The following is a 13,292-nucleotide window of genomic DNA, read 5'->3' on the forward strand; positions in this document are numbered from 1 at the left end:
CGTTTCTTGATCTCTGTGCCACGCTGACAGCTGCTCTTTGGGACCTAGCCATTCTACACACCAGGAATGCTCCGCTCTTCCTAATTGGTCCCTTTTTCCAAGAAGTTCATCAGCAACTCCAACAGCCCACCCATCGCTGACCTGGGGAATTACTTCCCAGTAATTACCAGGCTCCAGATTCCTTTCCACATGGACTGAAATCTGCCATCAGCCCCACCATTTCCCAGGCGGTCCTATTGACTAACTCCACCACGATCCAGAGGTTTGCTTTCCTAAAATTCAAGGTCCCGACTATGCCCTCGTCTGACACGTATCCCTTAGACTGTGAACTCCACCAGTGCGTGGTCACTGCACACCAGGCTGCCTCCAATCTTGACATCCCCAATGAGCTCACTCGCATGGGTGACTCTCAGGTGCAGTATGGCATCCCCTCGGGCAGGGCTGTCTATTTCCTGTCTTAGGAAGTTATCGTCGAGGCACTCCAGGAACCTCCTGGATTGTCTACGGCTCACCGTGTTACTTTTCCAGCAGGTGTCAGGGTGGTTGAATCCTCCAGCAGGACGAGAGCATTCGAGCGCGATGCCTCCTGTAGCTGCAGGAAGAAGGCTTCATCAGCAGGTTCCCCTTGATCAGGCGGCCTGTAGTAGACACCAACCACCAGGTTCCCCTTGTCGCCTCGGTCTCTAATGCCTACCCATAAGCTTTTGACTTCCTCTTGGCTGCTCTTTAGGGACATCTCTTCACACTCTATCCCTTGCTTAACAGAGAGGGCAACACCTCTGCCCCTCCTTCCTCAACAGCTTGTAGCCATTGATAGCCACACTCCAGCCATAGGATTCGTCCCACCAGGTTTCAGTAATGGCCACTAGGTCATAGCTTTCCAGCAGCATGGTAGTTTCCAGCTCCTCCTGTTTGTTACCCATGTTGCGTGCGTTTGTGTAGAGGCACTTCAGCTGGGCTGTTGCCTGTGTTACCTTCTTAGAGGAGATCACCTTGAGGTGTTTCACGCGTGTTTCCGTGTTGACTCCAACAACCTCAGAAGCCCCTGGCTCGTCTCTGTAAGACTTTGACTATGATGCAGTGTTCCCAGCATGCCTCTGGGCAACAGGTCAAAGGCCCTTACTAGCGCCCCGTCCCTCTAACCCTGACGTGTCATCCCACAGCTGGTCACAGACCAGCCTGATATTATCATCCCCCTCCCCCTTCACATCTAGTTTAAAGCCCTGTCGATCAGCCCCACAATCTCTTGAGCAAAGACCCTCTTCCCCCTTTGAGAAAGGTGTCTCCCAGGTGATGCCAACAAGCCCGGTGCTGTGTAGGCCATCCCATTGTCAACAAAAATGAAATTGTGGCGGTGACACCAGCCATGGAGCCATGGATTAATAGACTGGATCCGTCTGTTTCTTCCAATGTCACTGCCTGCAACTGGAATGAGTGAGGAAAAAATAACCCGCGTCCCAGATTCCCTCACCAACCTTCCCAAGGCCCTGAAGTCCCCTTTGATTGCTCTTGGTCTGTGAGTCGCAGCTTCCTCTCCACCTAAAAGGAAGATCAATAATGGGTAGTAGGCTGAGGACTGTATCAAGCGAGGAAGTTTCCTGGTGATGTCCTTCACCCAGGCTCCAGAAAGACAGCAGACTTCTCTATGAGGAGGATCTACCCGGTATATTGGACCCTCTCATATTACCCGGCATATTCCCTCTCAGGTCTCCAACAAGGAGACCTCCAACAAAGGAGTCACCAACGAGCATAACACTTCTTTTCTTCCTTGGGGTTGTGGTTGTGATACGGGCTGTACACCATTCTGGTGTACATCTGGTGTACACCCATCATCCACATCCTCATTTGACTGGCCTTCCTCAACCAGAACCTCAGATCTGTTCTTCAGAGGTACCGGGGTGGGGGACATGGTGGGCAAGGAGGGAGTTCGCCTGCTGCCCAGACCATGAATTTCCCTCCATTCACTCTTTTCATTTAGGCTTCTGCCTTCTGCCTGACAGGGCAGGATACAGGGGTCCCTGGATCCCGGTGACTTTCTGATAGGTGCTCCTGCTTCTGTTTCAAGGAGGGCAGAGCCTGGCTCCACCAGTCCTTTTCTTGTTCAGCCTCCCTAATGCTCCTTAACCTTTCGACTTCCTCTCACAGCTCTGACACCAGGCTGAGCAGATGGTTCACCTGTTCACAAGGCACACAGCAGCTGTTACAGCTGCCCCGCGTTACCAGTGAAAGGCTCTGGCACCCCCTGCAGCCTGTGACCTGGACGGCTGTATGTTCCTGTGGGAGCTCTCTCTGGGTTCCCACATCCATCCTGGCTAAGGTTGAGAGCACGACCTTCTGCCGGGTGGAGAGCAGAGCTAAACTCCATCCGAGAGGGTGATGACCGCCTTGTTGTGGTGCTCCCAGGTGACGCCCTGGGTGATGCCCATGTGCTGCGTGCTTACTCAGTGCGCAGTGACCAGGTCGCTGCGCTCCCAAAAGGCTTCTTTTATGAGGGGGGAAGTGGTCCCAGCGAGTACGCCTCCTTTAGATCTGCCGCCCGTGCTGCTGGCTCTGCCCACAGCTCCTCAGCAGACCACCCACGAGCTGCTGGTGGGACCACCACCCACGAGGTTTCCGGCACAGGCTGGCCGCTTTTCCTCACTTCAAAAAGCCCCAAAGGAGCCCCTCGCTGGCCCTTTTTGCCATGATTCCCTTCCCCAGTGCGGACTTCCCTGTACAGAGATGGTCACCTCAGCGACTTTCTGTGTGTGCAATTCAGTTTAGAATACTATTGTAAGTCTTGTGGTTGCAAGTGTCTGATTTAATTCAGGAAAGTGTCGTACCTGTCCCGTGAACCTTTCCTTTTTTGAATCTTTAAATATGTCACTGTGGTGGTTATAGCAAATTTTGATAAATCACTTTGAGAACTGGCAAATGATGAAGTATTGTTAGAATCATATGACTTAACCCCGTGTTACTAAATCTGAAATTGGTGCCATCTCAAAGTGGGGCAGGATCCCAAATCAACATTCACAACGAGACTGGACATGAGGAGAAGGAAATGTCCCATGAAGGACACTGCTGTGACTGCTGAGGTCACCCAGAGGGAGCCTGGATCAGCGCAACGCTGGGTGTTCCAAGGACCAGGCAGGGAGGAAGAAGAGCTGTCAGGAAAGGCGAGGAGATGCCCCAGTGGGAGCAAGGGGAGGAAAGAGGTTGGGTGTCCACAGCCCGCAGGTCTTTGTCCCCTTGGCTGTGGCTGTTGTCTTTGCTACCAAGGCCTGAAAGGAGACACCTTAATCTCATGGAACCGGGGCCTCACTGCTTCCTCGCACCCCCCAGGGAGGCCGGGAGGTGTGGTGCCGTTGTCCTTCACTCGGCATTGCCTACCCCACACCTCACTGCCCCAGAAGGAGCCCTGAGCCAGTGTGAGGGACAGGATCCCCCTTCCCAGGGCTGGCCGCTTGGCGGGATAAAATACATCAAGGCTTTACTCAGCATCAGCTCCACCTGCACAGTGCCTTTGCCTCCCTGTAATCACAGCCTCCAGTTGCCTGCTCGAACAAATCCATGGGGAGGCTTGGTCTGTCATGGCCCTCAGTGGGGACAATTAATGCTCCAAGACACTTTGGCGTTTGCTTCGGACTTGAATTCCTGCACAGGTTGTTCAAGCTCCTCCCAGTATCTGGCATTCCTGGGCTCAGCAGCAAATACCCCATGGGGCTCGTTAAAGTGCAGAAAGCCCTAAGGAGCCACAGCTCTTCCATGATTTTCTTCAGGGCTTCTAGCCTGGTACAGCTCAGTGGAGAGGTCTCAGGAGTCTACTTAAAGCGGAAGGTTTCAAGAAGCACGTAATAAAAAGGTAATTTTTCATTTGGAAAGGGCTTTTCATTAGTCTTTTTATTTTTCCGGAGGAAATGCTTGCAGCTTTCTCCAACTGATACTGAACCAGAGGGTCTCCTAAGGAGGACCGGAGAGGTAGCAACTGCCATCTCCTCGAGGTCCCCCACTGTATGGACAACTTGCCCCCCCACCTCCTCCTCCCCACCGTTTCTCTTGGGGCTGCCTGGGACTTGCATTCTTTTCCTACATCAGACTTGTGCGCTGAGTCTGCAGCTGAATGTTCACAGCTCCTTTGCACCAATTCCTGCCCGATTCCCCCGCAGACTTGGCTGTAAATAGACAAGGGATTCTTATTCAATTTGAACAGCCAGAAGGACAAAATGATACCAATGAATTGAAGAAACCCAATGCATTCCTCCACTATATGCCAAGGCCAAGCCTCCAATAAGCTCCACCTTCCTCAAACCACCACCATGAAAGAAATATGTTGGAGAGATTGATAGGAAGTTCTAAATATACGCACCGTTAGTGAGTTGGCTAAAGAGACAGTGTGGCAGATTAAGTAAACTTTGCCTTATTCTTGGCCAAATTTCCATCCCAGAGCCTTGTCACCAACTCATGTCTCTAGTGATGTCCCTGCCCATGTTACATTATGTGCTTGTTAAACAAAAGTTTTCTTCTCCAGCAAACTCGGGCAAAACTCTTCCTTGGAGACAGTCTCTCCTCAAAGTCCCCTTGCAACCATACGGTGAATTGAGATGCAAGAATAAACTCATTACAGTTCCTTCACGTTAACGAGCTCCCAGGGGAAAGTCACGCAGTGTGGAGGGCCCTGGCAGGAATAAAGAGCCTTGGAGGTTCAGCAGGGTCTGCTGAGGGCTGTGGCTGACGAAGCTGCTTCAGGAAATTGAAGCGTGCCTCCCTGGGGGCTGGTTGGAGCAGAAAACCAGAGGCAGTGATTTCAGGGTGACAAAGAAAGGAGGCAGAGACATCCTCTGTGCTGTAGCCCCCTGGATGTGCCCTGCCAAGCCAAGGGGCCCAGTGCTAATCCCCAGCTCGTTGCAATGGGGATGCTTTTGGTCATCACCACATGAGCTTTCCCTCTGCTCACCACCAGGGCCCATACACGCCGAGTGCCTTCCACACTCTTGCCCCTCAGACTCGGCACGACACAGCTCCCCCTAAGCCTTTGCCTGGACCCTAACCCTAATCCCTCACCTGCAGCTCTCCTCTGTAGCCCTTCCCTGAACACCAATGCCAAAGCTGAAACCCTCACCACATGCCTCACGCCTAAAGCTGTTAGAGCGGGTCAAGAGATGGATCTCCAACAGTCATTGGAGGGCCAGAAGACCTCTCCTAGGAAGAAAAACTGAGAGAGCTGATGTTGTTGAGCCTGGAAACAAAAAAGGTCCAAGGAGACCTTCTTATATCCTTTCAGTGTACGGTGGAGTCTTATAAGAGAGAGAGAGAGATTTTACCAGGGCCAGTAATGACAGGACAAGGGGCAACAGCTTTAAACTGAAAGAGGGTCGATTTAGATTGGACATAGGGAAGAAATTTTTCACAATGAGGGAGGTGAGACACTGGAAAAGGTTGCCCAGAGAAGCTGTGGATTCCCCATCGTTGGCGGTGTTCAGGGTCAGGTAGGGCGGGGCTTTGAGCATCCTGATTGAGTCGCAGATGTCCCTAAAAAACGGGGATTGGACTACATGACCTTTAAACGTCCCTTCAAATCCATGGCATGCTGGGACACTATGAGAGCAGATGTGGCCACACCACTGCTGAGTCAAGGGGGACAATAACTGCCCTTTTCTGGCTGTCCACGGTCCTTCTAACACCACCCCATATCCAGCTGGCCTTAATGGTGCTGAGCCTTTACCAGAGGCTCACATGGCATCCCTCAAAATGCCCAGGCCCCTCTCCTCAGACTCACTCCTCACCTCGTCCTCTCCCACTTTGCCCCTTCTCCTTGAAAAACTTGAGGAGGTTTCTGTTGGCCACATCCCCAGGTGTCTCAAGGTCCCTGTGCACTGAAGCTCCAGAACATCAGCATTTAAATTGCATGTGCAGATGGCTCATGCTGAGTCGTGGTTCCTCTAACAAGACAACTTGAGTAGCTGTACGACAGCAGAGGTAAGAAAAGGGGTTACTAGTGTCATGGATGACATGAGGAGGGTGGAAAGTGCCACTGCCACCATCTCAGAAACACCAAGGGAAGGGCCAACAAGGAAACGGTGAAAAATAGTTGGCTCTTTGTATGGGACGGGATGAGGATGATCCAAGAGAAGAACTTGACAGTGGAAAAAGAGTGGAAAAGGGCATGAAATCAGAAGAGAAACATCAAATTGCCTTGGTTGGGAGGGACCTTTCAGATCACCTACTCCAACCATCAACCTAACTCTGACAAAAGCCATCACTAAACCATAGCTCTAAGCACTATGTCTGCCCGTCTTTTAAATACCTCCACGGATGGTGCCTCAACCACCTCCCTGTGCAGCCTGTTCCAATGCTTAATAACCCCTTCAGTTTAAAAACTTTTCCTAATATCCTGTATAAACCTCCCGTCACACAACTAGAGGCCGTTTCCTCTTGTCCTATAGCCTCTTACTTGGAGAAACAGACCGAGCCCCATCTCTCTGCAACCTCCTTTCAGGGAGTTAGAGAGTTAGAAGGTCTCCCCTCAGCCTCCTTTTCTCCAGGATAAACAAGCCCAACTTCCTCAGCCACTCCTCATAAGATTTATCCTCCAGATCCCTCACCAGCTCCGTTGCCCTTCTCTGGACCTGCTCCAGCACCTACGTGTCTTTTTTTGTGGTGAGGGGCCCAAAACTGGACACAGTACTCCAGGTGGGGCCTCACCAGTGCCAAGTACAGGGGGACGATCACTTCCCTACTCCTGCTCACCACACTGTTCCTGATACAGGACAAAATTGGGTTGGCCTTCTTGGCCACCTGGGCACACTGCTGGCTCATATTCAGCCGGCAGTTGACCAACACCCCCAGGTTCTTTCCTGCGGGGCAGCTCTCCAGCCACTCCTCCCCAGGCTTGCAACGCTGCATGGGGTTGGTGTGACCCAAGTGCAGGACCCGGCACTTGGACCTGTTGAACCTCATACCACTGGCCTTGGCCCATCGATCCAGCCTCTCCAGATCCCTCTGCAATATGTTCCTACCCTCAAGCAGATCGACACTCCCACCTAAATTGGTGTCATCTGCAAACTTACTGAGGGTGCACTCAATCCCCTCGTCCAGATCATTGAAAAAGATCTTAAAGTGAACTGGCCCCAATACCGAGCCCTGGGGAACAAGCATCAGGGTGACCATCTGCACACAAACATTAACAGCTGACCAAAGGGAGCTTGAGTCCAGGGGCAGCTGGAGAAACGCTGGGACTTGGCCAACAGAAATTCTTGAAGTCTTTCAAGGAGAAGTGTCCAGTCCTGCATCCCGGGGAAGAATAATCCCAATGCAGCAGGACAGGCTGGGACCTGATGTGCTGAGCAGGGACCCTGCGGAGACGGGGCTGGGCACCCTGAGGGACGCCTCATGAGCCAGTGGTGCACGCTCGCTATGAACAAGGCCGGCTGCCTACGGGGCTGCAGGAGGAGGAGCGTGTGCCCCCCAGGCAACTTGAGTCACCTTCCCCTTTGACTCAGCACTGCTGTGGCCCAACGCACACAGCTGTGTCCCAGCGTGCGGCTCCCCATTTTGGAGAAGTGGAGAGGACCTGGAGAGTGTCCAGAGGAGGTCTGCCAAGATGGGCTTTAGGGCCCAGTGCACGTGCGCTTGGTGGAGAGGCTGAGGGACCTGGGCTCCTCTGGCCCAGTGGCAGGGAGGCTCTTGGCACTATTGGAATGGCCTGAACCTGGCTGAAGGGTTGTTTCAGAGACAATGGAGCTTTCCTTTGGTGGAAAACAGCAGGAGAAAGAAATAATGCAACAAAGGGCAGCTTGGGAGGTGGAGACTGGACACCAGGAGAAAGAAATGCCACTGCAAGGGCAGTGCTGTGCTGCAACAGATCACCCAGAGGGAGTCGGGATCAGCCCAAGGCGTTGTGTTTCAGGAACAGCCAAGGACGATAGAGAGAGATGAGTAAAGGCAGTGAGACGCTGAGGGGAGAGGAAGACGGGGAAGCAGGGGGTTGTCTGCAGCCTGCAGGGGAAGAGGAGCAGATGTGGGACACCATAGCACAGACAGGGGTGCAGACGATCAAGGGAGTTGGCAAGGCTGAAAGCCCCCAACAGTGCTTATGTCTTTCTCCTCTTGGCTGTGGCTGTTGTCTGTGCCACCAAGGCTACCAGAAGACACCTTATCCTTACAGCACTAGGGCCTTAGCGCCTCCTCTTCCCCACCCGGGAGCCGTCATTCTGTCTTTCTGCCCTTGGCATTGCACGTCCTCCCATCACAATGCCCCAGGAAGAGCCCTGAGCTGTGCTTGTGGGGCAGGATCTCCCTTCCCAGGGGCTGGAGGCCAGGGCTTGGCCCTTTGCCTTCCTCTCACACGTTCAGCATTAGCCAGCGTCAGAGACACCTCTCCATTGCCTTTGCCTACCTGCCCTCACCGCCTCCAGTTTTCCCTCGAACGAGCCCCCAGGAGCCTTTGGCAGTAATGGCCCTCAGTGGGACCCATTAACGCTCCAAGAAACTTGCAAAATTACATCTGACGTTGACTTCTGGAGAGGTTTCATCAGCCTCCCCTGTGTCTGAGCTTCATGGGCTCAGCACCAAAACCACCAGAGAGGGCATTAAAATGCCTTGGGCTGGTCCTGCTCAGTATAGAAATGGGGGTTGGCCGGGCGGCAGGAATCCGTGTTCGCTGCTCGGGATGGGCATCGGGTGGTAAGCAATGGTGCAGCATCACTCCTGGTTTCCTATTTTCTTTTACAATGATTGTTAGTTTCTTTCCCGTTACTGGTCTATCAAACTGGCTGTATCTCAACCCATGAGATTTTTATTCCTTTTTCTCCCTCTTCTCCCTATCCCTCTGCAGGGGGTCGGGGGGCAGTGAGTGAAGAGCTGCGTGGTCTTTACCCCCCGTCAAGGCTGAGGAGTGAGCTGGCTCTGCTCATGTCACTGCAGTTTGAGGACAACCAGGAGTTTCCCTGAGGTTTTCCTGCAGGAATATGCTGAGCAGCTCCTCTGCGTTACAAGTGGATCACAGATGAGGTAACTAGTGAATGGCAGAAGCTGTAACCCCTTTCCCCAATCCCCGCTGCTGTGGAGCAGGGATGACTCCTTGGGAGCCCACAAGCAGAGCTCTGCTCCTCACGGCACACTTGGCCAGCAACAATGAGAGCTCCAACAAGGGCAATGCAGAAAGCTCCCGCAAAAAAGGACACAGGCAAAGTGTGTTTTCGGGGCTTGGGTTTGGAAGGGCAGGCAATGGGAAGAGATTTGCTCAGAGCTGTCCTGACTTGTGAGTGTGCTTTCCTCCTTTGGCAGTACCTCAGGAACAAAGGGATCCGATGTCCAACGGCAGCTCCATCACCCACTTCCTCCTGCTGGCATTCGCAGACACGCGGGAGCTGCAGCTCTTGCACTTCTGCCTCTTCCTGGGCATCTACCTGGCTGCCCTCCTGGGCAATGGCCTCATCATCACTGCCGTAGCCTGTGACCACCGCCTCCACACCCCCATGTACTTCTTCCTCCTCAACCTCGCCCTCCTCGACCTGGGTGCCATCTCCACCACTCTGCCCAAGGCCATGGCCAACTCCCTCTGGGACACCAGGGCCATCTCTTACACTGGATGTGTTGCACAGCTCTTTCTGTTTCTCACCTTGATGTCAGCAGAGTTTTATCTTCTGACAGTCATGGCCTATGACCGCTACGTTGCCATCTGCAAACCCCTGCGCTATGGGTCCCTCCTGGGCAGCAGAGCTTGTGTCCACATGGCAGCAGCTGCCTGGGGCAGTGGCTTTCTCTATGCTGTGCTGCACACAGCTAATACATTTTCAATACCTCTCTGCCAAGGCAATGGCCTAGACCAGTTCTTCTGTGAAACTCCCCAGATCCTCAAGCTCTCCTGCTCACAATCAGACTACCTCAGGGAAGCTGGCCTTCTGGTGGTTAGTGCTTTTGGCTTTTTGGGATGTTTTGTTTTCATTGCGGTGTCCTATGTGCAGATCTTCAGGGCTGTGACGAGGATCCCCTTACAGCAGGGAAGACAGAAAGCCTTTTCCACCTGCCTCCCTCACCTGGCCGTGGTTTCCCTCTTTATCACCACTGGGGTGTTTTCCAACCTGAAGCCGCCCTCCGTCTCCTCTTCATTCCTGAATCTAGTGCTGTCATTTCTGTACTCGGTGGTGCCTCCAGCAGTGAACCCCCTCCTCTACAGCATGAGGAACCAGGAGCTCAAGGATGCCCTGAGGAAACTGATTGGACATTTTTTCATCAGCCATAGACTGTGTACCTTCCTCTGCAAAGGATTCACAGCATCTGGTGTGACAAGCATTCACTATTCCTCCTCTCCTCCTTGACTTTTCACTTCTCATCTGTGACAAAAAAAATTTATGTAAATGAAGAGTCAGTAAGCGTGTTTCAGTCAGTGTGTGTTTAAATAAACAAAAAATGAACCAGCTAACACTTTTTCTGAGACCCATCAGCAGCAGGGCTGAATAAACGGGAGATGAGAAGACCTTTGTGGCTGCAGCAGCCTGGGGCAGGCTGTCCCAGTGCCACTCTGTCACTGGGGCGGCAGGAGCTGCCTGAGGGTCCCCAGGGCCAGGGCTCTTGTACTGGCCTGGGGAGAGGGGATGGCAGTGAGGGGCTGCAGACCCCTCAGAATATCCTGGGGAGGAGGACACAGGGGCCCACTGACTGCCTTTGCCTTGTGCCCACATGCCCCCCATCTCTGGGGCTGACCCTCCTCTGCCCCCCAGCAGCTGCGGTGCCCTTCAGAGGGGCTGTGGCTGTGGAGCGAGTGCCCAGAGCTCTGCAGCACCCTGGGGCAGGCTCTGCTGTTGGGCCAGCGCAGACTGGGCTGGGATGGAGAGAGGGCAGGGGAGGTGGCAGAGCTTGGAGGGAGCTGGGCTGGGCTGGAAAGTGCCCAGGAGGAAAAATCCTCGGAGTGCAGCTTGTACCGTGTGCCCACGCGGGGTGAGGACTCACACCAGAGTGTTTGTGGTGCAGAGCCAGGGCTTGTGGAATTGGTGTCCATCTCCAGGGTTTGGTAGTGGTGGGGCTGAAGGGATGGTCCTCTGTGAGAAGAGACCAGGGGCTGCTTCCATGCCAGACAGAGCTGGTTCCAGACGGCTCCAAAAGAAACCCACCGCTGGCCAAAACTGAGCCCATCAACGAGGGTGGTTGAACCTCCGTGAGAGTGTATTTAAGAGAGGACACAAGTGCTCGAGTGGGAGAGGAGTGAGGGAAAAAGCAGTGTGAGAAACAGCCCTGAAAACACCAGGGTGAGTGAAGAAGGAGGGAGAGGAGGTGCTCCAGGTGCCAGAGCAGATGGTCTCCTGCAGCCTGTGGAGAATACCACAGTAGAGCAGGTATTTCCCTGCAGCCTAAGGAGAGGAGCACAGCAGAGGAGGTAATCCCTGCACTTGGTGGAGGACCCAACACTGGAGAGGTTGGATATTTCCTGAAAGAATTTCAGCTTGAGGAGAGCCCATGCTGTAGCAGGTTTATCTCGAAAGACTGTAGCCTGTAAGAGGGACCCCATGGGAAAAGTGGTAGAAGGAAGGAGCAGCAGAGAGGAATTGTTATGGACTGACCAGGACCCCCATTCCCCATCACCCTGCACTGCTCAGGGGGAAGGAGGGAGAGGAATTGGGAACGAAGCAGCAAAGTTCAGCAAGGGAAAAAATGTGTGGGAGGAGGCTTTCCAGGCGATAAGGTCTTCCATCGGTCCTATGCTTCTTTGGCCCTCAGCCTTTGCAGCTGCACATGCCTGGCCTGCCCACTTACCTTCACTACTGTCCCCTTTGTACGAGGCCCACACACATCTTGGCACGCCCAGCGTAACGTGGCCTCCACCAAAGCTGGAGCCCACCTGGGCTTGGAGGCAGGGAGGGACCCGGTCCCCTCTGTCTGCGGCTGGGCACAGCTTTTCCCTGGGAACCTCCCTGAGGAGAACTCCTCGTCTGTGTCAGCCTGGGGCCCGGCAGGGGTGGCCCAGGGACAAGGGCTGCTGGGGCAGGGATGAAGGAGCTCAGCTGGGAGAGCGTTAGACTGAAGATCTAAAGGTGCCTGGTTCAGCCCTGGCCTTCAGCAGTGATTTTTCTCCCTCTGCTTTTTGCAGAGCCCGTCTGCCGCCTTCCAGCCTGCCCCAGCCCTGCTTGCTCCTTCACCTCTTGCCAGAGCACTGTCCCTGCCCTGGACCTGCACATCTGCGCCTTAGAAGGAGCCTTCCTCCAGCCCCACAAGTCCCCAGCCTCCCCCTGGGCAGGACTCTCCACTCAGGGCTGCTTTGGGGTGGTCTCCAGCTGGGCCTCCTTCCCTGCTCCACAGGATCGGGATGTGTCCTCTGCGGGGTCTCTGAACGACCCAGTTCCTCTCCTCTTTGTCATGCTCAATGGTGCAGAGTCTGTTCCCCTCCTCAGGCGCCTCCTGCACCTTGTCTTCAGTTCCCAGAGCAGAGGCCACTGGACCCATAGTCCCAGGGAGAGGCACTCCCTGGAGCTGCGGCCTGAATGGCAGCATCCTTCCCCCGGGGGGGTGTTGCAGTGAGACCTCTGATGTGCCCAGGACAGCTGACAAAGCCACGCTGAGGATCACCCACCGGAGTGCATGGCCATCGGTATTGTTTAGTCACACGCTGTCCTGAGCAGAATTTCTAGACGTTCCTTAAATACCTCTGGGGATGGTGACTCAACCCCCTCCCTGGGCAGGCTGTTCCAGTGCCTGACCACTCTGTCAGTAAAGTCATTCTTCCTAATATCTAACCTAAACCTCCCCTGCCGCAGCTTCAGACCATTTCCTCTGGTCCTGTCATTATTCACCTGGGAGAAGAGGCCAACACCGACTTCTCTACACCCTCCTTTCAGGGAGTTGTAGAGGGCAATGAGGTCTCCCCTCAGCCTCCTCTTCTCCAAGCTAAACATGCCCAGCTCCCTCAGCCTCTCCTCAGATGCCCTGGTCTCCAGACCCCTCACCAGCCTGGTCGCTCTCCTCTGGACACGCTCCAGCACCTCAATGTCCCTCTTGTACAGAGGGGCCCAGAACTGAACACAGCACTCGAGGTGAGGCCTCACCAGTGCCCAGTACAGAGGCACCATCACTTCCCTGCTCCTGCTGGCCACGCTATTCCTGATACAAGCCAGAATGCTGTTGGCCTTCTTGGCCACCTGGGCACACTGCTGGCTCATGTGAAGCTGGCCGTCCACCAGCACCCCCAGGTCCTTTTCTGACGGGCAGCTTTCCAGCCACTCTTCCCCAAGCCTGTAGCGTTGCTTGGGGTTGTTGTGACCGAAATGCAGGACCCAGCACTTGGCCTTATTAAACCTCACACAGTTGGCCTTGGCCCATCG

The 13,292-nt window shown here is 54.1% G+C and overlaps 1 protein-coding gene across 1 annotated transcript; it reads left to right on the forward strand.

The window, feature by feature from the left end:
* Window positions 1-9,287: 9,287 nt before the first annotated feature.
* LOC134509537 (olfactory receptor 14A16-like) lies at window positions 9,288-10,160 on the forward strand (the record flags this gene model as incomplete). Its single annotated transcript, XM_063322079.1, has 1 exon — window positions 9,288-10,160. A coding segment is annotated over exon 1 (873 nt), but the record flags the coding sequence as incomplete, so codon positions are not given.
* Between the last annotated feature and the right edge of the window lie 3,132 nt (window positions 10,161-13,292).

The sequence above is a fragment of the Chroicocephalus ridibundus genome, unplaced genomic scaffold (genome assembly GCF_963924245.1).
Source record: "Chroicocephalus ridibundus unplaced genomic scaffold, bChrRid1.1 SCAFFOLD_105, whole genome shotgun sequence".
Taxonomy (NCBI): Eukaryota; Metazoa; Chordata; class Aves; order Charadriiformes; family Laridae; genus Chroicocephalus; species Chroicocephalus ridibundus.